The following is a 25,685-nucleotide window of genomic DNA, read 5'->3' as shown; positions in this document are numbered from 1 at the left end:
GAGGGTGTGGAGAGGGCACGCAGCGCACATGCGCAGTTCAATCAGCCAGCGCGCGCTTTTTGGCGCCGTTTTCCGGCTACTTTGTCGTGATTCGTTACTGATGATCACGTGGTCAAGGGGGGCGGTGGTTTTCGTGGCGAAACTGTGGAAGCTACAGCTGCACTCCACTGGTAACACCATGTCACTATGACGTGATTCTATTTTTCTACTACGGTGAATGCGGAGAGCTAAGAAGGCCTGGGCGAGCGAACGGCTCACGTGACATATCACGTTCGCCGTGAGGCGGAGCCCGTGTGACTCGAACTACAGCTACAGCTGCTACAGCCGAAAAGATTGTTCAGTTGTGGAACAATCGACAGTAACGAACGACTGCGAGCTCGTTTTGTAGGAACGTTCGGCATGGAAGACAAGCAAATGGGTGAGTGTTCCACACCACTTACAACCAAAGCAGAAGACATACTTGTGTTCCTCCTTCGTAATGCCCAAGTCAAACGAAGCGATCACACCAATGTGCGGGGCTAGTGCAACAAGCTGCGCAGGCACAGCTTGTTTGCGCACATAGCTTGTATAGGTACAGTGCGTCAGCACGTACGCGGTATCTGTTTCTTCCGTGTCTCGCTTGACTCTTGCGTGCGATCTTACACATTCTCTGTGCGTTTTGGTTTGCTCTTTCTCCTTTGCCTTCTTCTTTGTTCATGGCGGGACGTCTCCCCCGATGCCGTGGTGTCGAAAGTACGCGTTATTTCCACTCTGATCACTGGAGAAGCTGCAAGAGATTATCGAAATACGCTTGAGGTATGCAGCATATGGCAGCTAGAAAGTGTTGGATGCGAGCGGGTGCGCGTACAGAAATGGATAACGGAAAGGAAAATACAGCAGTAACGAAAATGGAAACGGTAACGAAAATCCGTCCGTTCCTCTTCCCTACTTCCCTTCAGAAAACACAATGCACATGCAATACTTACATGAGTACGTAAAATACCTAATACACAATAACTCAATACAAGTAGGTATTGCACAATAGTTGGTTACACACAAATTGTCTTTACAGAAGGTAAGGACTCCACGCCGCAGCTATTTAGTTACGCGTGTAATAGGTGGAATATTGTTCTCCCACGCGTCGTAATTCCATTTACAGGTTCTTGTTACTATACTTTTCCTTCATAACGGGCGCCGCGTTAATACAAAAACGCACTCTTTTATACTACACTGAGAAAAATTTATCTGTCGTTTCAACGGGCAGATACCGGAAATTAGTACCCTAGCATGCCCGGTTTGCAATACGTGTAGCTCTGTTAAGGGGGAACGCTCCGGCTTGGTGACGTCCTCTTCTTTCACTAGATGGCACGCAAAATAAATTTTTATGCTTTCCTTTTTTCCACTCTTCTTGGTCTCCTTTATAGAAGTGACGGTTTCCTCCTGGTAAGCCCGGCGCCGTGAGACCAGGCTGGTTGTGTCATGACCGGCCTGACCTTGAGCTACGATTCACGTATCGTTTGCTCCTACTTGCCTATATGTTTATGGTTTTTCGTCGCGGCGCGTGCTCCAGACGTGGCGTGTCGCTCAGCTTCTCCGATCGTCTCGGTTGGTTTGTCATTCATTTGCAGCTTTGCTGAACGTTTCGCGAACGTTTTGAAGTGATAATCTATTTGGACTTGCTTACAGAATGACTCTAGGGTTCTTCGTTTTCGGGTTTTATGATTTCTTTAAATTCGAGAGGGAAAAACCGGGTGCTATAATGGACGAGGATTCGGGGAGAAATCGGGCGCTATCTCCAAGAGCCCGAAACTCGCCAGTTCCTTTGCGGGATAAAGTGAGGCGCTTCATGCGTTTCGTGTCATCGGACGTCAGAAAACGTCATAAATTGAACGTCATGGAGACGTCCGGTGGCTAGTGATTACTGATTGGTTCCCATGAGGATGAATTCGTTTTCTGAGCGATGATTGGTCGTTTTGAAAATTGTTCGCAGACGCTCAAACAGGCGACATCGCGGCGGCTGTACCGGTTGGAATCGGCGGGTTTACCCTGTTACCCACTCTTAATAATAGAACTTTTGAAATCCACGCTAAGAAATCCACCCTTCAAATTCCAATCCTTTGAAATCCAAGCTGTCAAAATTAATCACAATGGGTCTGTGCAGTCCAGTGTTAAGCATGAAGCAGCTGTACAGGACTGGCATGGCGACGTTTGAGTTACAAACAGTGTTAAGCATGGTTTCATGTGAGAAAATCAGTGTTTAAAGGGACCGAAAAGTGAAAAATAAGTGTTAAGCATGAAGCAGCTGTCCAGGACTGGCATGGCGACGTTTGACTTACAAACAGTGTTAAGCATGGTTTCATGTGAGAAAATCAGTGTTTAAAGGGACCGAAAAGTGAAAAATAAGTGTTAAGCATGAAGCAGCTGTCCAGGACTGGCATGGCGACGTTTGACTTACAAACAGTGTTAAGCATGGTTTCATGTGAGAAAGTCAGTGTTTAAAGGGACCGAAAAGTGAAAAATAACCCCCATATTTTTGCCCACTGTCGTGCACAACATCGTTGTTTGATAAGATACAGAAAGCATTACTTCTCATTTCCGCATATTTTTTACGTATAAATATTTTGAAGATTGCCGGAACATGGACGGTGCTGCCAGCGAACGGCGAAAAAGAGCAACTTGGGTTTCAGGTCCAGGGCCCCCAGGGATTGGTCAACCCTTACCACGTGAGAGTTAATTTTGTAGAGAACAAAGCTGACGCACATTATCTTACAGCTAAACGCCATTTCAAAAATGACGCTCACTTCCATAGCTTTTACGTTAATAAAGCATTCAGCTACTTCGCCGCTACGAGCTACGATCCGCCGCGCCATCTGCAAGGCCGTTTGTGTTATCGCGTTTATTGATTACGTCGTGGGTGGTCGTGTTGGTCGCGCGAAGAGAAGTGAATGACATGTTCGTGGTTGTTGTGTCAATTATTCGAGAGGCCTACATGTGCCTGGTGTAGTCTTGGTGTTCGGGGATGCAAAAATCATGTTCGTTCACCATCGGCGGCGGGCGTTTTCTACCACAAGATTCAAGAAGAGAGTGCGCGAAAACGAATGTGGTTCGAAACACTCGGTTATTAGACGTAGCAGTCGTGTCGTGTGTGCTGAGCTCATTTTGCTGCCGATGACTAAGAAGATGCCGTAGAAGGCGAATTGCGAAGACGTCCGAAGGAAACTGCCGTTCAGTAACCAGTGATTTTGCTTCACCGAGGTGACGAGTTCAACACAACTCGTAGGTGTGTACAGACGTCACACATGTATAAATTATAATATAACGGTGACGTATTCCATTTAACTTATGTTATCCTACTTGTCCCGTACTCAATATTGTCAACATCAACCAATTTAATTTCAGGGGCCTTCCAGTGTTGAAGTGGCGCCAGACTACTACGTATTGCGTGATCCAGGCACTGACATGACAGAAATAGCTGAAAACAGGTATGCAAAGTCCACAGATGGAAGCACTAGATTTGTTACGTGTTGCAGACATTGTGACATTTTTTGTAGTCTTTGGACAGGTGCAGAACATTAGTATGACGTCAACAAGGGGAGAAGAAACTGGTGAGAACTACTAGCTTGTTTGAAGGGTACAAGAATACTTCCTGTTGAGACGTAGTTGTGACTTTATGACTAAGGAACGCTAATTAATTTTCTAGAGATGCATCTTCTACACTTGAATGCCCAGTGAAACAGCAAACGTTCATTGTATTTGAAGTCCCATTACTGGAATTGATCAATATGTGTCAGAGCTGCCGTGAGGCATGCAAGGTTACCACATCATATTGGTCCTAAATTTGCAGAGTTACCCTATCTCGGACGCAACTGTCATTTCTCTTTATTGCTCTTCCGATCCTACCTTCTCAGAGATTAATGTGGTTCACCATACACTGCATGGGTACTGCCTTTCTCTATACTCATGCTTTCGGTTTCTTGTTCTGTTGAATAAATCTCCACTTGAGTTTGAGAGCCATCATGCTGTCTACTGCGTTTGCCCCACATCTATATTTTGTGCTGTAACGGTATAGCACATCGACATGCCAACAACCTACCAAACAACCTTGCTTAGTCCTACTTTTGGATGGAAACTACACGATATTGTAACATCTACATACATAAAGTTTTAATCGACGGAGATTTGCTGTTTTTGTACAACCTTCATTGTACATTTCTTTTGTCTCACTTAGCATGCCTGAAGAAATGTTCTGATCTTCATCAAGATGACAGGTCATTGTTCGATCTGCAGCATTATTGTTCCTGTAATCTTTTCACCAACAGAGAATACAAAAGTGAACAAATGGTAAAATATAACTAGCTTGTTAAATTCAAAAGGGAAAGACGAAACTGTTTATACTGCTCTTGTTTATTTTGTTGCAGGTTTTACAACGCTATCAAGTACGTCAAAACATCACAGGGCAGGAAGCCCTACTCTGTTTCCTAATTCCCTGGACAATAAAAAAGAAAGATATAGTTTGAGTTGTGACAAAATGTTGCTTCTGCTGTTATATTATATTTCAATTAAATGTTACGATGCATTTGTAGTGTACACTGAAGCCAGTGTCAATTTGCCGGGCACTGAAAGTACTTTACAAAAGTACATCTCAATTACAGTAACAGAGAACTTATGCAATAAATTATTTAGCCATTTTGGAGTACTATGTACACCAATGGTGCATGGTTAACTCTGAAACCAGATCAAGGGTTAATAACACTTGAAGTCAGCCCTCAAGTACTTCTTTACAAATGTTGGTGACGTCTAATGGGTGACGTGATAATGAACCAGTTACAAGTACTACTCCGTTTAGCAAAACAGAGTTAATTAAGTGTTAGATCCCAATTAGTTGACACTTGGAAACGTGGTCACTAAGAAGTACACTAAAAGGTTATGAACACAGTTCAGGTGAATGACACTGATGAAAATTATCTTACTTACTCCTCACATGAGACTCAATTGAGACATGAGTATAACCTACAAATACATCTATGCCCACAGGTTACTTAACCCTCCAGGAACAAACTAGTAATTATAAGATGCTGTTCCTGAAGAAATAAGGGTTTTCCGTTGAAGTAGCGCTAAAGACCACACGGCGCTGCCGTGTAGGTAGCCATGCTCTTCTGTTTCTCGGACGTATGTAAAAGACACTTGCAGTACTTCGGTGTCAAGGCACAGTATTTCGAAATATTCGTTAGTTCTGATGCAATCGTCTGTCTGCTTTTTACACGCATTCTCTACCCCTCGGCAGCAAAAACCGTAGTATCCATCCGTACCGTAGTATGCATTCCACACATGAACACCTGCACGACGAAAAAACAGCGCTTGTTTCGGCTTACACAAGTGCTTCTCCCTGATACATGGAAATTTCACAAAGCAGTTCATGTTCACGGCATGGTGAGCTACTGCTGAGGACGAATGTGACTCCGATTAATCTCTGGACGAGGAATCTTCTGCTGCGAAGAATACACTTTCCAGCACGCTAACGCACGAACAACAGTTCTGTGTGAGCGACAGTTCTCGAATGCGGAATTCCAGCGCACTCATGTCCAAGAGGCTCAACATTCTCGACATAGAAAGTAGTCACAAATGCCCACTGCCATTTTCGTTTTCGCCGGATTAGCGCCCGGAAGTGAGCGTATTACATGCGTCCTCGACAGATGGCGCGGGGTCATGCAATTGTTGACAGACTGCTCGGTTTCCTACTAGGTCCCTGGACATGCAATTATGGAAAATTCGATTACAGAAAAACTACAGCGATTTCATCGGAGTTCTTTGATATTTGAACTTTTGAAGGTTCAAGCTTTTCGCTGAACATAAAGTTTTGATAGGTTTATATTCACTTTTCGGTCCCTTTAAGAATAACTCCGGAATAAGGAGTCTTTATGCAATTACGTGTCGTATTCAGCATGTATCTCTCAATTATTCATTAATTTAATTAAGTTACAGACGTAAATAACTACGCGTAGGAAAACAACGCTTCAGCGGTTCGGCCGTTCGGCTACCATTGGGGACGAGGCTATTTGAGAAAATGGAGTAACGACGGAGCCGTATGGTGTTGCGGGACGGGCTGCATAAAAAGGATAATCACTGCAAGCTCTAATAAAGCATATGTTTCTTCTGCCAATTTCGTCAGGTATTTTTCAGACGTGTAACAACTTGGTGTGCTAACACGCGCGTGCAACTCATGAAGGAATTCATGAGTGAAGTGACATTGATGCAGTCGTAGCTGTTTTGGACAGGAAATCGAGTAGCGAAAAATGTCCAGGATGAGCAACATATAAAACGTACCGCAAAACTGTTGTGTCGACCGTTTGTCACGACGGTAATCACGTAAACATCATGTAAACGTCTCTTGCTTTCCTCGGCCTCAGCCTACGAAGAACCGCTAATGCTAATATTATGTTTGATAACAGCCGCGATAAGTGGTTCAGCAAGGTAAAACTGTGCCGGGAATACCGTCACATGAGGGAGGTGTTTAATTAAATCACAGTGAATGATAGCAAAGGACTGTTAGTGGTCATGTACACAGCAGATATCGTTCACCAACACATCAATGGATTGTATAAATAGTCTTCCTGTCAATGAACAACTGACATTTCCCTCCCGTCTATACTGAGCAATGTTGCCCCAGAGCTTGGTTTTCGGATGCCACGAAAAACACTTCTCTCCAAGATGGTGCACTGTGACTCATGGACTGTGACTCAATGGGGCATTTACAGCTCAGTGTCATTACCACCTGAGGCAAGTTGACTCACTCAGATACTGTCACTGCAGTGCTGTAGAAGACCCAGAGTATAGTCTGTGTCACTGCCCACACCACCAAGCTTTCCAAACTGCCATTTTCAGATAAAATTGCTTGACGTATGGCTAAATCGAGCCCACGAATGCCTGCTCTCAAAGCTCTTTTGTCAATTTTGGACTCCATGGAACATTATTTTCTTCCTCATACCATAGGCAGCTATGGGGTAGAGTATGCCCCTGACAATGAAACTCCCGGTCCATCTCAAAATAAAGTTGATGAACAACATCTGCAACTTCTGCGAGCTGGTTTAAACCACTCTTATAACTACATGTTATATAAACAAAATACAGAAACCGACACTGAATATTTTTGTTTAAGTTTAATTTGTAGAAGCTTTCGCGTGGAGGTCCACGCTTCCTCAGGTCCTACCTGAGGAAGCGTGGACCTCCACGCGAAAGCTTCTACAAATTAAATTTAAACGAAAATCTTCAGTGTCGGTTTCTGTATTTTGTTTATGTGATCTATAGGGCTTAACTCCCCTCTTCGTATACACTTCAACTACATGTTACGTGTAACCTAGGAATGCTGGTATGTGGGTGGAGTGGCTAGTTTGCCACAATACCACAAATAGGAAAACAAATGGCTGATAAATCTGCTACAGAATCTGGGCCAAGATGATGAGCACTTGGAATCATCACAGTTTTTAGTACCATGCAGAGGAAGATAGAGTAGAGTACCCTCAAGTTTTGTACTACATTTTCTGAATTACTTATAATTATGCTGCAGCTACATAGGCAGCAGTTCAAATGCTACTCACAATTGCCAAAACTTCATGCTAGCACTCAATTATTTTTACACACTTTGGTTTGTGATGTGATGAATGCCATAGGCCCGGTTTCACCAACGCTGGTTAACTGAACCAATATCAAGGGTTGCCAATTCTTGAACTTAACAGACACTTCTTTTTTTCCATCGGTGATGTGGTGAATATTTCAGTAAGAACTCGTTTAGTGAAGCAGATAGTTTAATGACCGTTCATCTTAGTTCAGATGCTGGAAAGGTTTGTGAAACTGGGTCATTATGTAGCGTATGTATGTTTGTGTTCTAGTGCTGTGCAATGGTTTTTCGAGGGATTCAAACTACAAAAAAAGTTAATAATAAAAAAAATTCTTGGCATACCTACCTACATGCATGACCGGGACAGCGCGTAAGAAACTCAACAGAATATAAATGTCATCATGACATTAGTAGACAGACTGATACCGAAACAAATCGGAAGGGGAGGGCTGGGTTCCACGAATCGGCACTTGTTTGCTGCCTCCTCTGGAAAGAAAAGTAGGACCGAATGTCGCGTGCTCTCTCAGAGACCACCGTAATCCCCTCAAGACCGTGCCCTTTAGACGCGAACTCGTCCCCCCTACCTTTGAGCGTAGCTCAACTGTACCAAATTGGTGGTTCGGTTCAACAGTGCAATGTCATTTGTTTTTATGATGAACAGCATGATGTCATTTGTACCGCTTCCAAGGCACTTTGTACAAGGGTTTTGTATGCCAGCAGCGTACTGTCTGCGAAAGGTAGTTTTCCTGTCCACTTCAAGAAAACAATTTTTTTAAGAGGCTTAGAGGATGCGTAACTACTGTGCGATTTCCGCTAAATATCAGGAGAGAGGTGCACATCTAAATACCTGAAACCCTCAACTCAATTAATTGTAGGATCAAAATTACATGGGAATATATTGAGGTTTGTCTTGTTCACAAAAGATATCATTGCACACTCTGCAAAGTTCATCGGTAGTTGCCATGGCCTACATCAATCATAAACACTGCAAACGACTCATAGCATAGTCCGTCCGTAGTACGCAAAGTGAAAAGCGTCATTGCCCATTGTGAACATGGCCGAAGAGGCGAAGAGGCGAATTGTGAACAGTGCTTGCGGCTTCGCATTTCTCACTAGCTCCTTTCATCACTTTGTTACGAGGTGACTAATGCTTTGCCAATTCAACACGAACATACTTTGTAACAACTACTTGGAACTTTGGAACAACTTCGCAAAGCATATGTACTTGTATGCACTTCCTTTAATCGCTTCAGGAGTATTTCTCCCGTAACATATCTCAGCAGATGCAGCATGTCATGTAGGTAACACAATTTTGGCACAGTATTTGCTTGATATGTCCAACAAGCAGAGATATCAAATCTTTCTGCCAAAATGGTGTGCCACGTGTCCGTGTAAAGATGAGTCGCTTAGATGGAATAAGTATAGCATCTTGATGGTGAATGCAAGCAGTTAATGTTTGACAACATATATGTCATGGGTTAAATAGAGCAGTATATCATACACATCAGAAGAATGCCAACACTTCAGTGCTTTACCTTTACCTGTTATTCCAATGTTTACTCTCCCTTCTATGGGAATTATGTATTTCAGAATCATTTTTTTAATTTGGCAATCCTTTCACATGTCTTGTGACAGACAGGTTAGCAATGTAAGCAGTGTTTATGTGCTTCTCACAACCTGCATCTTTATGCAAAAATACTCCAAAAGCCGGGAGACGACATAACTAGACAAAAAAGTAGAGAAGTCAGACGTCTCATCCGTCATGCCACGGACATCATCAGTGCCAAACTGAAAGAGAGATTGCACAACCGGTCGCTATTTAAGGAGATGGGAATATTGTTCGGGGAGGGGCCACGGTTTTTGTTACAAACCGAGGGGTCACCGCGTATGTGCCAAGATTCTAGAAGCTTCCTGCGTCCCCATCTTTGTTCTCTCTTGTTATGTTAAGTTGGAGTTCTCTACTTTTTTGTCTGCATTTTTATGTCTGAGGCTGTTTTTGTGACAAGAGGGCAAGGGTGCCGGCAACATGGCACATGTTCACAAAAATGCAGAACCAGAGAGACACACACACACACACAAAAATGTATAGCATAACACAGTCCCAATCATTTTGTCGTGTCCTTTTTGATGTGTCGTCTGTTCTACATTTCTTTGTTTTGTGTTTTTTTTTTTTTGTAGTTTCTGGATTTTAAGCCCAAGAGCAGTTGCTGTAGAGGATGCTGAGAACATGTGAAGCGTACATTTTCTCATTCTCACATTATGCTGTAAGCAGTGTGAAATACAACTCAAAGCAAATTTAATGAGAGATAACTTGTCACCAAGATCAGTGTGGGAACATTGCAAAGGAAAAATCATTCTAAACCATAATGGATTCCTATCCTATTTAATGGTACAGTATCAGACGAAAGTAATTCAAATAATATTAAAGAAGTAACCGTGCAAATTATCAGTCAAACAGTGAAGCTGGCTGCGGTACACTACAATGTGTCACATGTAACTATCAGCCTTTCCAAAAAAGACAGATAAACCTTAGGGAGGCCGCAATGGTCAAAGTGGGGGTTACACCACTTGGCGAAAAGAAAAACCAGATGAAGTGAACGCAATATGCGACAAAACCAAGGAAAGTATCTCGCTACAACTGCAGTATTTTGAAGTTGTTTTTTAAAAAATAGAAGTTCAGTTCAGCGCACTGGTATCAGCTGTCGCACACACAGCCATCCCTAGGTTAGGGCTCGCTCCCCTTGCCGACTTCCGAGTTAGTGCGAGCGAGGTATCTCCATAATGAAAAACCTGAAACGGTGCACTAAAAACAAATGTCGCCTCTGTGGATAATAATTTGGATGAGATGAAGGATTCATCTCATATCTAAACCAATTGCGAGCAATTCTGCTCTTTCTGTTTCTCGAAAGAAAGAAAAACAGCTTAATAAAAAAAATAATACATCTTAGTAAATTATGGAAATTAGAATGCCAAATTACCTTGCAGATAAGGTTTTCCTCCACTCGCATACGCGTAAGTGCGAAACTAATGTACACGTAGTCCTAGTTGTTTTATGTAAAAAAATCTCTATTAAAAATGGCTACGACCACGGAGCTAACACGCAATCAAAAAAAAAGTTAAGTAGGTCGTGGTTGACACCTGGTGGCAATGTGGGGCAGTGAACAGCGCAGGTCGCAACAATAAAATGTGTCAACGAAGGCTGGTCACAACAGGAGATACTGTTGCGTTGTTAATCTTTTTAACATTGAAGGCGATGTTGACGATGAAACTGAGAAGCGTTTGAAGCGTTTGAAGTTTCACCGCTTTCCCGTTCAAGGTAGGGAAGCCGATCGCGACAGCGCTGGGTATCTGTCACTCAAAATAATTCAAACGGCAAGATAATATTTTTCTTTGTTAAAGCAAGCTTATCATCCTAAATTTGAAGAAGACTAATTCACAAACAAGATAGGGAACAATGTTCGCTGAACGGAAACAAAAGCGCCTGCTGCTGTACTTCGGAAATGTTTGCGGTCAACAAATACCAGCCCCAGGAAGACCGTTCTAAACTCCCTAAGCGTTGATGTAGAGTCCAGAAAACTGCAGCATGATACAATTTTGCTAACACATGTTAAGCTCACACTAAGCGCGACAAGTCTGAGCAAGCCATCTTTCCTGAGATTCACCATATTGCTCAAATCGCTCAGAACACACACACATACACAATATAGCAAGAGAATAGATTGAAAGAAATATAGGGTCACTTATATTGTAATAACTGATTTATGATCTATAACTCAGTTGTTACCTACATAACTAGTGTCTCCTCATTTGTGTTGTTATTCTCGAATGTATTCCATCTATTGGAAGAGTTTCTCGGTATCTGTTCCTGTTAGTAACATGATTTCTCGAAACTGGTTTCAACTATGAGACAACTTTGTTTTGTTTCACTATGTTTCACAACTGTACTATATTGCGAAGTAAAATAAATGTCAAAATCATAGTGCACAAAATACATAATGTTCAATTCAGGACGCCGTAATGTGTAACACGGCTCGGAACGACAGCGCAATACATGGACAGCGGCGTAAAGAATATTTCATCACGTGCTAAAACAACAACAATTACATAAATGACGATTGCGATACACGTGCTAGAAGTGTTGGCTGTTTCAACGAAACATTGGTTCTAAACAGCAACGACTGATATGTACGCCGTAACCATGTTTGCCAGTAACCGCAACGAAGCGTATATTGCAATTATAACTTTGCCAGGGTTTATCTTCACCGGGTTTCACGTACTCCCTACATATGACCACTCTTGTCAAGCTTAATGCATTTTTTCAAGTTATAGAACTCCGAAAGAAGTCGCATAACAAATTAATTTGAATTATCGAACCACGTCGTACTAAATTGCAGCCATTGCAGCCGGTTCACCTACCCAGTTGGAAACAGGCCCGCCGCTGAGTGGTGCGGAAAGCAGAGCGTCGCGCTGCCCCCTGACGAAGTGCAGGGAGCCTATAGATAATCCTGAATCTACTGCAGAAAACACGTTCGTAAAAGTTTATGACTTCACTCGAGCGCAAAGTGAACCACAGCAGTCACCTGGCAAGGCCTTCCCTTCCTTTTTAGCCCAAGCTATTTTCCACACAAGAGACTTCGTAGACATATGTGTCATCGAAGGCCATGCTGTGGGGACGACGCCTTCGTGCACATGTGCCATTCGATAATTCTATGGGCCAGGGGTTACCCGCCTTTCCGTTCAACGTTGCCCTCATTGTCCCCTTGCAATCGACACGTGCCTTCAATGTCACGACCAACAACGTCCCTATACTCAATAGATGACGCCTCTTCGGATTCTACACAGAACGAGCTTAAGGGGTAAAAAAGGAATGGCGAAAATGTGCCATGTATGATTTTTTTCCAATTAGCTATAATGAGATGCCATATAATTGCCATTTCAGTGCACAGACCTATCGGTCACGATTCACGAATATTGCGGAGCAGTGGATGCTTCTATTCGTTTGTCGCTGCGAGGACATTCAAAAGAACGTACATGTTAATGAAAGTTAACCCGTTGCTCCCCGCTGTTACGTGTGAGTCGGAATTGAGAATAATTCCTGTTTCCAGTCAACGAAAGAAATATGGGCATAACAAAATCATATAATTTGGTATGCCATACTCAAAACAGATCTTTCGAAATTGGGTGTGCCTCAAAATAAACCGAGCAAAATTCACGTTTGGAGAATAAACTGCTCAACCTAAATAAAAGAACAAGGAGATCCTGTTGAAACAGACAAAATCATAGAATCAATAGATTGTGTTGGACGTGTACATATACCTGACAAGGCAATGCGACAGATAACACGGATGGTGTCTGTGTTGACCGTCCGTGATATCTGTCGGTGACTGTGTATCAGGTTAGCGTAGTCCGCTGATGGCGTTTTCCTGAGCGTGACTCTGCGTTTAGGATCCCGGACGCTTGCTTACCAGACATTTGCTCACTGGACAATTGTTCACCTACCAAAAGCTCAAAGCGGACAAATGCTCACGAACTTTGTTAGGTGCCTGTTATTTTCGCCATGTTTTGTGGCGTGTTTGGTAGCACATTATTAAAAAAATACCGCAAGAGAAAATACTTTGTTGATGCTGTGTGTAGGGCGATGACTGGTGGTAAACTTAGTTTCTGCGTTATGTCCTCAACCACGTTGCGGGAAACCAGCAAAGTCGCGAAAATTTAGTAGACAGTTGTAGTGCAGCACTGGTATCAGCTGTCACCGGCGAGAAAAGTGAAAAATCTTTAGCGTGTTCTCAACCGCTTCTGGATGAATGCGTTGTCTCCCCAACCGGGCATCTGGCCATCCGCGAACTCAACTGGAAATGGGTAGAGGCGAGGTTAATGGATGATGTAATGTTTCTTCCCGCACGGTCAGATTTTTATAAATTTAACCGGCTGTTTACACGTTTTCACCGTCTAAGATAAAGACAATGCACTCAATTCTTCACTAATTTCAACGCGACAGTTTTACAGTGAGTGTCAAAAGTACTACACATCTGTCTGCGGCGTGTTTCCGTAACGAACATCTGGTACTGAAAAAGGACAGAACCTCGCATCGGAAACGGGAACGGGAACCGCTTTCTCGCAAGAGGAAACAAGAAGAAAATACATATTGTGAAACGGAAACAACAATTTGAGTTTTTGGCGTACCAGAGAATACAAAGCAATATTTTCCCGTCACCTTGGTACTGCCCCGACCACAAACAGAAGCAAGAAGATGTTGACTTTCACTATACATAACAGGTGCAAGTTACTGCACTGAATGAAATTGCGTAACTTGTGGCTTTATGACAAGCGGGGTGTGACTTCCGCTGTTTTCTGCAGGACATTTTTTTCCCGTGCACTATATCCTTGCACTGTCATGTCAGTGCACCAAAGTGTCTTACACCCCTTGTAACCATCCGCGACCAAAATCGCCGTTCCGATTACAAATTTGAAAATCATTACGAAATTTAATAGCTGTATTTGCTCAGTGTTACGGGGTGTCATGCTTAGTAGAAGACATGCAAACGAATTCTCGTACAATCAACGAGTGTCCGGGAAGTTATATAGGCAAATAAATTGCCATAACGCCTTCACGTACGTACGTTTTGCAAATACACGTACAACTGATGGATAATCACTGTGTTTACTTGCAAATTTAGGTTGTCCAGTGCATAGCGAGCACTGTCTTTACCAGAAAGTATGATTATACGCAGCTAATAAGCGATCGAACCGATAACAAACTGATTTATTCTGTCACCGTGAATTTCCCTTCCGGGAGAATCGACGATCTCTCTCGAAATTACACTGCTACATTGTAGATAACGAAGCGCGCTATGACCTGCATGTCACCTGCAGGTAAATCAGGGCTGGGCACGATAGTTAAAAAAAGTATCTTCGATGCCGATACTCGATACCCTCAAAAATTGTATTTCCGATACCGATACAAGATAGAGAACCGAAATTGATTTTCGATACAGATGCTCGGTAGTGTATCGTAGATATTTCGATACATTACTGAAATCCCGAATATGATAAAGGTGACGTTACGATTAGCGAAGTTTACATCACTGAAATTCCAATATAATAAACCTGGTAATATGATTAGGGAAGTACAAGAATGTATCCGTTATTTCTTCACTTCTTTAGTATATTTTTATAGCGCACTCTTTCTGAAAGGGCTTAAACGTATCCGACCGTACGGATTTAATGAAGCTGCACTGTCTGAGCAGCTAGCCTTGTTAGAACTTTAGATTGGACTGAAGCCATAGGTATTTTGAAAGGATCGCTTCGATAAGCAGCCTAGCAAAAAACGATTCTTTAAGATAATGTTCTTCGTGCGTACCTGTGTGTGTGCTCTTGACTATACATGGCTTGCACGTGACGTCACACCATAGGTTTCCCAGTGCCTTTTCCCTCTTTCTGGTGGACTGGCGCACTCCGCCTGCTTCTTTTCCCTCTTCCTTTAGGGCCGGTGCAACCCATCTATACATACGAATAAACCTGAAACTTTTTTTAGCTGCTTTTCGGTTGGTATTGCACTACTTACCCGGTAGACTCTGACTTTGCCTCGGTTACATTGTTCAAGCTAAGCCGGCGGCTATTCTTTCAGCATGACAGACGTGGAACCCATGCTTCAAGTTAAGTGGACGTGCTCTTGCGCACTGAGCAGTGGGGCATCGGGCAGCGCAGTTCCAAAAGCCATGAGGTTGGTCCTCTGTAAGGTCACTACGGATAACGACGAGCGTTTTCGGCGCGCCCGCCGTAGAAGTAGACGGAAGATATTTTTCTGGAGCTAACTAGAAGCCGCAAGCGCCTCCTCTCCCAGCGCCCTTGACGATGGAGCGCGCGCACGGACGTAAACTTCGAGCGAATTTATGGTCGACAATCTACGCCGCTGCGGCCTGGCTTGTACTACCGCCTGTACGCCGCCGACCCTAGGTCTCACAACGGCCTCAATATTTGCGTCTTTTGTCAGTACCGAGTAGCGTTAAAATACACGGTACACTAAAACTGATTTTAGATACCGACACTCCGATACTCTCATTTTTGGCACGCGATACCTAATACCGATACACAAAATGTATCGAAAGAGAGTATCGAAGATACATGTATCTTCGATACTGCCCATGACTGAGGTAAATGTACAACACTAGAGGACACAGGGAAAGCCTGTGATACGGTAAACGTCCGTTCAAGATACACGGCTTCATGACCCAGCGAAACAAATTCCAAAACAGGAAAACTCTTCGATACCCTTTCTTGACATTTGGAGTTCGTCGTTTCTTGCCCTTGCTATTACATGGAATTTTGGATGTGCGAGTAGGCGAAACATCATGCTCAGATTTCATCGTTTCGAGTATTGATATGATGCACGACCTGCAATGACACTACAACGATTTTGCGTGATCTCTCGAGCCTCCTCAAAACCAACCGACTGTAAGATACCAGGGAACACTAGTGTTTCGCGTTAAAATTATAATGCGGCTCATTACACGTTGTTCACACAAAGTTCTAATTTAATCCACACACCTGTTTCTATTAAGTTTCACAAAACCGAAAGGGAAATGCGTGTCGAGGAAAAACGCGCTTAGTCTAAGGACGTAGCATTTTGAATTTCCACAGAACATGCAATACCCGATTGCATGATTCGGCTCAATCCGCTCCTCGCACCACGCAGGTGCAGCCAGCGTCGTATATCCCCTTCCGGCGCTGTGCAAAATGTTCTGCAGTGAAGGGTGCGTATCCTCGCTTGCTTTGACTACGCGATTTGGCTGTGTTGCGGCTGTTCCTTACTTGGCTACCTATACTTGGCCTTAGAAATAGCTCAAGTTGTTGATTGTTATGATACGGTTTCTAGCCCATGAACTTCCTGGACAATGTTTTGACATAGTAGGGCTGTCAAAGGGCCAAGGACCCGTGAATGCACAACACTCGACTAGTGCTGAAGATGTCCCAGTGCATTGTCGCAATGTGTGCTGGTTTGGAACCGTGCCAAAATAGTCGACTTTTGCGAAATTCTATTTCCGCGCGCACGTAATCTCAGTAACTGTCGGTTTGTTGAATTGCTCAACCATTCATTGCAACCAGCTCATTGCACAACCGTAATAGTACACTCTGCAGAAACGTTCGAAACGAAAATGAAATTTCGAAAATTCAGAACTACACAGCAATTTTTAGACCTTTAATTGAACAGTAGGTATGACGACACCCTTACCTTAATATTATGTCAGGTCTTTTAGCTTGTCATTTAGAAAGCCCTGTAATGAGAGTGGTGGATTTCCGCGTATTTTGCTGCACACTTAATAGCGAGTTTTAGTATAACGTATGCTGCCGCCTTTGCGCCCATAAAAGACAGCGTTGATGGTTCATTGCACGCACAAGATATAAGCAGGGCTTTGCGCATTGCGCAGAACCAAGATGCTGTTTCTTACGCAAAGGCGACAGCGTACGGTATGCTAAAACTCACTATATTATTTATTACGGTCCCTTCCTATAAGGATGACCGTGTAGCACCACAATTTCACCTCACGCTCGAATTCCACGAAGAATGTATCAAAAGAGAACATCAAACCTATCCATCAGAAACCAGAAAAAATAGAACCCACCGCAAAACCGCAAAAGTAAAACAAAATAAATAGATGAATAAATAAAAAGAAAGAGCAACCGTAAAAATATCGAATCCACGGGAGAAATTGGAAATAGTATTCGAATCCTCCTTTATTTCGGCGAGGTTTGCCTGGCAAGCTTGTCGCGTCTCATACATGTTTCATTACAAAAAATTACGAACGCGCAGTGTAACGTTGTCTAACCTAGAGCCACTAAATAAAAGTGCGTTGTACTGAGCGGTTGTAAAAAGCTTTGCTTTAGTGGATACCATGTAGCAAGACAAGGCTAACCGAAGGAAAGTAGGAGAGGCACCCCAAAGTTACTACCCAAATGTTAACATGTGGCTGGTAGAGGGCGCTCCAGCTGCTGGAGAAACTCTACTGGAAGGAGCGGATACACGTATCCTCAGTTTTGCATCATCCCCTTCAGAAGCGAGAAGGCAGGCGAATCATCCATTATGATCTGTGCGCATATGTGAATGTGGATGTCCGGAGTCATAAACATGAATAGGAAGAAAATGAGGTCGCGCGGAGATTGCCGGCATAACTGGTTCTGTCTAGCGCGGGGCATGCAGAGCAGCTTCACTGTACAGATTGGGGAGGACTCAGCTGTAGACGCCACGGGGTGGAAGAGCGAAGTACTAGGCGACGTCTGTCCACCAAAGCTGGCCATGCTGCACTTTTGGTTCGGCTAAATAACAGTAAATAACAGTGTATTCATTCAGTATACAGGGCGTCTTTTTTTAGGCGATACATATTTTTCGTTAGAAGTCGTTGAAGTTAACAAATAATAATTTTTAGGTAGTTAGTCATTTGACGGTAGAGCAGCATATGGCCAAGAAGGTCCTCCGACCCAGAGTTGATAGAAGTGAAAACAGCATTTCTATAGCCCTTATAGTTCTTTAATGAAAAATCTGTATGGCCTAAAAAAAACCTGTATAGCATTCTAAGTGCGCCCGAATACTTGAATGTGTTCATTTGAAAAAAAAAGAAAACAATTACTCGGAACTGAAGAGCACGCATGTCGCATTAGGAATCGTTCGCAATGTAGTAATGTTCGATCATTTAAATCAAACGAATTAATGTGCTCACATAACAGTGCTTTCGAACTCCAATGCTAACTTTCCTGCGAGCAAAGCACCCCCCAAAGAAATTTTATCTCAGCACAAGCAGAAAGAATTTGCTGGAACTGGACAGCGATTCTGCAACAAGCGTTTCCAAACAAATGTTAAGATCTGAATTGGCGGACACGCTTAACACGTACAGAACGCTGTCATTGGACATGATGCAGCAAAGCCATGCTCCTACACCGCTCCCCCACCTACAGTACGCCCAAGCAACGAACCCTAGGAAAACGCGGGATTTTATCTCCAGGATCTTCACTGTGTCGTACACTGGAAAAGACCCTTCTGTTCAGAGGAATATGCGAATACTGTGCGTCAGCTGTTGTCTAGCATGTGATGGTACAGTGCTGGACAAAAGTTCACGGAACGCGCGAGCGGCGTATTTTCTCTGGGCAGAGACACCCTAGCGGCGAGCGGAAGCGGGCGAGTCCACCCGTTCTGAGGGATGGAAGCATGGAGGAAAGAAAGCTAAGCAGTGAGGACTCCTATATGGCCCCAGTACACAAAAATGTACTGGAAGTGACATCACAGCTTGCATGTCATTTAGGTCATGTGGCCGAAGGTGACCAATCCACGGAGGCCCGTTGCTAGGTTGTGGGACAAACAAACAGGGGGCTGCATATAGCAACCGGTCGTCTCCATGGCGGAATCGCTGGACATGAACGGCACGGCGAGAAACGTGCGTTATATTTTCGATTTGTGTCGCAAAAGTACGCAAACTCGATACAGGAGACCGAACAGTGTAACGTAAAGTTCGATTCAACCGTTGTGACACTAAGAAAAACTGCGAGACGAATGTGCGATCTGTGTGGTGCCGTCTATGACGTTCATTTCAGTGCGTAAACGTTGACTTTTTATTTTCCTTACAATATTTGAACTGGTAAAGACATGGGCGGGCAGTAAAATCCTTTATTGCGTGCATCTTGCGTCCACCGCGACTGTTAGCTCCCAGGTGAAAGATGTCTACAACCCCAAATGGTTTATGAAAAGATTTCCACTTGAAACCGCTTAAGTACAAACTTGTTCAAAGTAGTTTCAGGTGGAAATCCTTTCATCAACCACTTGGGATTGCAGGCATTTTTCACCTGGGAGCTAACAGTCGCGGAAATGCTAGGAGGAAAACAGTATATACAAACTACTTGTATCACTGCTGTATGCTAGAGTGCAACACTTAAGAAAGAAATGTAAAAATATATTTACACTACAGATTATGGAACACTTGAGTATCTTGAAATGACGAGTGCTTTTACAATTTGCATGGTTACACTCACCAGTGTGCTCACATTACTCTCACCGTCACATGGTGAGCACCTTACTGTCCTTAAACTGGGTTAGTTTCGTGAACATTTGTCTTACTTTTCTGACATGGAGGTCCTGTGATGTCTGCTTGCTCAGGTGATGGAGCCGAACATTAATCAACACATCGAATAAGATGGACGTAATGGTTTTCAAGGGGTGTTTGATCAAACATGTGCTCATGCAAAGTTGGGAAGAGGCTACGGTCAAGGAATTGCTGGAGTATCTCGGAAGTCATCACTGTGAGGATATTTTTCATAGCTAACCTGTTCTCAGCAGCTGCGGTGCGGACAACCTGCTCACATTTCTGTGCAATTCTGACCACACAATTTGATGGGTACAGCGGGCCCCCCATGCTTTTTCGTCGAATTAGTGAGTAGGTCGGCTGTGAAGAGGGCGCGCATGTCAGTGCACTTGCACAAGTCTCACACAATAAAGACTTCTGTACCCTGCGTATTACAAATCCTGCTATGTAAGTCACAATTCGTCCCGCACATTCCGAGATGTACCCAGGGTCAGGGCAGTAGTCGTGATCGGCGGTCTCTTCACTGCTCTCATGAAGGTTTGGCAAGAGCTGTCTGCGGTCAGTTGTCGTGTTGAGGATTTCTTCAGAGGATACTGCCTTTGCGCTGCTTACATAGAGGATATCAATTTGTTCCAGTGGCAAGCAGTTTCCGGAGTTGATGTCCCTGACTTCATTCTGCACAATGAGTCTTTTGAAAGCCGCACTAAACTGTTGGGCATTAGGGTTGTCATTATGCCGTCCATATGATCTAATTGCACCAAAAAAGAGTTCAAGATGATCTTGACAGATCTTATGTGCTGCAACATAATGAAGTACCTTCTTCTTTTTGACTAGTTGTTCGTACATAGTCAGCAGGCTTTTCATCGATATTTTGAAACCTAAGAACCCAGTCTTGCGATTCCCCTGAAGCAGAGTGGGACCATTTGCATACTCCTTGGGTTTTGAGATGTAGGTGTCTGCATGTTGGAATAAAACTTGAACATCAGAGAGGTTGGCTGCGGACAGTAGCTTCTTCCAGTGCTTTTGGTGCAGGCTTTTTGAATTTAGTACGTCAGAAATGTTATTGATGATTCTGAGGAACTGTTCTGGAGGTTGGCTTCCTTGAAATCCATCCATGCCCTGTATGCGACACTCTGTGAGGGCATTTGCAATAGACATACTTAGCGTTTGCGCCGCCAAGCTCACCTTCATAGGTTGCCTACGCCAGTCAATGTGGGGTGCCCTAAGACGGTTTGCGAGGTGTAGCCCTTCTTTCTGCTGCACAGTGTGCAGTTTCTCAATAAAATGCCACCCAACTACATGACCATCAGGGTTGATGAGAACTTTTTTGTCACACAGTGAGTTTCTGACGAGCTTCAGCATGTGACACGGGTCCATGAATGCTGCGACTGGTTCACTTGTTGCTGGATGCTGGAAGGTGGTTTTTAAGTTTTCCGGGTCACTAAAGTTGCAACCGAGACACCTCAGCATAGCAAAATTGGCAGGTGCGCCGTCACATGTCAACGAGACAACTGTGATGCCAGCATCATGGGCGTGGACAAGACTCTGTGAAACCAGATTTATTTATTTATTTATTTCCATTACCTCAAAGGTCCGAGGGCATTACATGAGGAATGGGCAAGAAACACAATAGAATGGCAAGCACACGAACTTACAAAAGAAAAAATAACAACAAGGAAGAAAAAGTACATAAAGCACTGGATGTCAAGCATGGAAAAATATCATGCTATACGGAAGTGTGAACATAAGTGACGGCGAAATGACTGGGGGTCAGTAATGTTGATGATAAGCTCAGGTAGTGCATTCCACTCCCTGACTGCAGATGGAATGAATGATTGTTGGTAGTGATTAGAATGACAGTGAACAAGCTTAATCTTTTTACCATGATCGACCCTGTTGGAAATATAATCAGGTGGGAGAAGCAGGTTAGTGTGAAGTGTGGTGTTGTGGTATTTGCTCGTTGTTCTCCCCAAGACCATCAACCAAGAAGTAGCCCAGAGGAAGCTTCCACCTTGCATTGATGGCCACAGCCATGACTATAAATCCAGCCTGTGCCAGTGGTAGGCAATCCCCTTCTGCTCCGGCACCCATATCCACATATCCCTGGAACTTCCGTCCATCCCATTGAAGTTGCTGTCGGATTGCCATCTCATCGACCATCAAACTGCACAGCGTAGGAAAGCCAGACTCAGCATTTTGTATTGCTTTCATCTTAAGAGCCTTCAGTGCTTCTTTTGAAAATCCTGGGCTGCCATCAATAGTTTGGTACCACTTTCCCAATGTCTTTGGACGAGGCAGACAGATATCAAACACGCTCCTCACATAGTCATAGGCCCGAGGTGAGAAGAAGTGCAACGTTAGTGGAAATGCTCTCAGCTCAGGTGAATACTGTGTTGGTAAAGCTTTCCCAATCTTCTTTGCTACTTGTCGCTTCAAAAGTTCTTGGTTTGCAGCACCAAGGCTCTCGAGGACAGAGGCATTCTCTTCAAGCAGTATCTTCTGTCGTGTTAGATCCCTGATTACATTTTTCAGATCAGCATTTCGCTTTTTTTGTCTTCGGTTTGCCTGTTGGAACCTCTTAATCTGCTTGTTGCTTTTGATATGTAATGAGGTATACCACTTCACTCTTGCCCTCAGGAATGCTTTTTCTGGCGTATCAGCTGAAGGTATAACATAGAATAGATTCATTTACTAGGTGAAATATCTTATTGTCTATGGTGTTCCCTTCTTTCTGTTCTTCCTAGTATAATTCCCATGCCAGTTTTGTGCAAGTTGTCTAAAACCTTATTTGGTTTCCCACTCTTCAATGCCCGTTATCAGCATCACGTGATGCGGATAAGTTTCAGCAGTATGGCATTTAGTCACGGGAAGGAACATCGTGCGTTGTTGAACTGCTGTTATCATAACGTCATCCACTGATGTGCTCCACATACCATATACACTTTATTTTGTATTTTGCATGGGGGCATCTTCATACTCATGATTGGTGTATTCAGGAAAAGAATCACGACATGCTTTGTGTTGAAAGTTCATCATTTTATTGATTCAAATGATTACATGTATTGTACATTGCAGAATTAGTAGGTGTTACTCAAATCAGTACTGAATCATCTTCAAATTAAATCTTCTCAATAACAAGTGGAACATGCATGATCTCTGCGTATCATAAGGAGAAAACAAGGTTAGGGATAATCAAACACATAGCAATTAATGCACATGCTTTGTCATCTAGGACAATTATAATAATCATGCTCGTCGTGATGGGCTCCAGCATGCTAGACTACTGATTCGGTTTTGCAGGTGTATACCCATAGCGGACCTCACCTTATCCAAGACCCGTGATGATTGTGCGCTCAGCCTAGCCTCAGCCTCAGCCTACATCATGGAAAAAAAATTGGAGCGCATATTTAGTATCAGTCATCGTATAACAATATCCATTTATGACGGTAACACCACCATAAACAAGGAGCAGCCCTCAGTATACAAACCTGACAGATTTCGCTGCAGGAAGGTCTGGGTGGGCACTCAGTAGAAGATGAACCACCACTGTCCTAGGTACACAGCAATTACACCACATCAGTATGTATACATAGTAAACCTCATTGGAAAAGAAAAAAACTGTGGAAACTTGAGTAATAATAAATTTGAACAAATAAATAAAGAGACAGCACTCTGCTTTACAGCTGCAAAGCAGCTATGAACGTTTCCGGACATTAAAATAAAATCTCATTAAATCCTCATTAAATTTAATAACAAATTTCAGCTTGAATACCTCTTCTGGCTCGTCCACATCCATACTGACAAGAGGGTCCCACAGCAGCCCAGAGACGTCCTATAATTTCATACACGTTAGACACAAGGCACATTGGGTTCCATCCGAGCTCAGCTAAATATTGAGCTGCATTGTGTCTTACATGGTCTTCTGCTTGTACATGTGCTTCAGAGTGCACAAAGGTTGCCTGGAAGATTAATGTGCTAATCTTTACGCACTGGCTAATGGTTGTAGTCCTCTTGAGTACTCTTATGGTGTTTACGTTGATTACTTCATAGAACTGTGTCTTCCATGTCCTCTTACCTGTGACTGCTGCTCCTCATGGTATGCAGGACATGTATCTATTGCAGAGCCCGAACTCCCCTGAATGGTAGAACACAAATAACATCACCCTGCTGGCCAAACAATGCGAAGTAATGTTGACACATCTTTCGTTTAAAAGAAATAATTTTACAATGAAATGAAATGTAAATTCATGGAAAATGAAATGTGACTCAATGTAAAAGGAGACTGTCTCATCAAGTGGGTGAAACCTGAGCAAATAATTACCGGTTGTATATTTGCGCTTACTGGAGGGCACCACAAGATCCTAGAAGCGGCCGGGAATTTTACAAGCATTATAGTACAAGGCATAGTGCACACCTCCTCTGTAATGAACATTTGCTCTACCTGTTCCTCAGCCTCTATAGGTGGTCCAGGTGATGGGTGCACTACCTGCAAGGTTACTTAGACTCGCTTACATTTCCTGCACGGCTCACAAAGCATTAAGCATTTCCCCATGGCGTCATTTTTGAATATTCACTGCATATTATGACAGCAATACTTGCATTGATGTGATTTGTCGCATGAAAAGCTATGGGGATGATGTTAATTGGTAACAGTGAGTAATATGTCACAATAATTGTGGTTGGCACTATACAGGGTGTCCCGGAAAACGTGTCATTGAAGTATAGTAAAAAAAACTACACCACCTATAGTGATGTGGTCAACGGCATTTGCTCTTACTAGGTTTCTGCCGCCTCCTGATGTGCATGTCAAGTAACATAAGTCTGATTATGTAATATTTTGCTAACTCGGAAATTTGCTATGTAAATGTCACTTTTTTGCCATATGATTTGAGGGGCGTGTCTAATCTACTAAAATTAATTATAATTGACAGGGATATTCAGGATCTATCCCATCGGGAAAAACAGCTGAACATCATGCTCTACGGAGCTCCCACAGGAAAGCTCACGACAAATTTTTCAGCTGAATCGTTGTCACTCAAACATAAAGAGGTTGGGAACCCAGCCCACCCCGGCGTCACAGAAAGAGATAACACGGGAACAGCTTATCGTGTTCCACGTTCACTGTAGTAATGGTTTCCTTCTCCCTATTTGAAGAACTGTTACTTTTTCTACTATCACTCTGTGGGCTGGGTTTGAACCCCCTTTCGTCCAATTGAACGCGACTGTGCTCAAAAAGTCATCACGTGTTCTGGTCCGGTGCTCCGAAAAGCATGATGTTTGCCTATTTTTTTTCGAAGGGATAGCTCATGAATATAACTGTCAATTATCATGAATCTGAGCGAATTTGGCACAATCTTCATGTTGGTGGGGTCAAAAAGTGACATTTACTTGGCAAATTTCCGAGCCAGTTCGCAAATATTCATATAATTAAACATACGATACACATACATCTACATCAGGAGGTGGCACAAACCTAATAAGAACAAATGCCATAGACTGCATGGTTCCAGGTGGTGTAGGTTTTTTGTTATAATTCAATGATGTTTTGAGGAACGCCCTGTATAAATCATACAGATTCGAGCAGAAATGAATGCAGCCACCCTTCAGCTATGAAACTACAGTTCCCTGACATTATTTTTTCTACCCTAGATGACAAAAAAGCCTGCTCTGATGCCTGCAGGCATTTTACCTGGTATATAGGATGCTCGACATCAATGGGAAGGAGACCCACTGTATTGCTACTCTCCTGCAGGACATATATAGCGAAAAAATATTAAGGATTTTGCACAACCTAAGTTGCTGCTCATAGGATAATAGAAAGCACTAGTGTTGTCTAGTGCAGCATTGCTTGCAGTGCCTGTTCAATCAGAGTCGTTAAGACGTGAAAAGGAACCTTCCCACTTCCACGTCCGCAGTGGTCAGAGAGTCCCAAAGGTGCCCACAGGTACCCTGAAATTTGTAAATTTTCTTAAAACTCACAAGAGGACAAGGCCTGTTGTGGTGAAGCGAAATTGTACTGACTT

At 43.2% G+C, this 25,685-nt stretch overlaps 1 protein-coding gene across 2 annotated transcripts in view; it reads left to right on the top strand.

Moving 5' to 3' along the window:
* The first annotated feature begins 240 nt into the window (after positions 1 to 240).
* The window catches only part of LOC135378912 (atlastin-2-like), a 277,503-nt gene continuing 252,058 nt past the window's right edge, over positions 241 to 25,685 (top strand). For both annotated transcript variants that reach the window (XM_064612076.1, XM_064612075.1), the window contains exon 1: positions 241 to 418. In XM_064612076.1, the coding sequence (XP_064468146.1) occupies positions 400 to 418 (19 nt within the window). In that variant the 5' untranslated portion in view covers positions 241 to 399. The remainder of the gene's footprint in view (positions 419 to 25,685) is intronic.

The sequence above is a fragment of the Ornithodoros turicata genome, chromosome 1 (genome assembly GCF_037126465.1).
Source record: "Ornithodoros turicata isolate Travis chromosome 1, ASM3712646v1, whole genome shotgun sequence".
Classification (NCBI taxonomy): Eukaryota; Metazoa; Arthropoda; class Arachnida; order Ixodida; family Argasidae; genus Ornithodoros; species Ornithodoros turicata.
The sequence above is the reverse complement of the archived record's forward strand: the minus strand, read 5'-3'. Positions and strand labels throughout refer to the sequence as shown.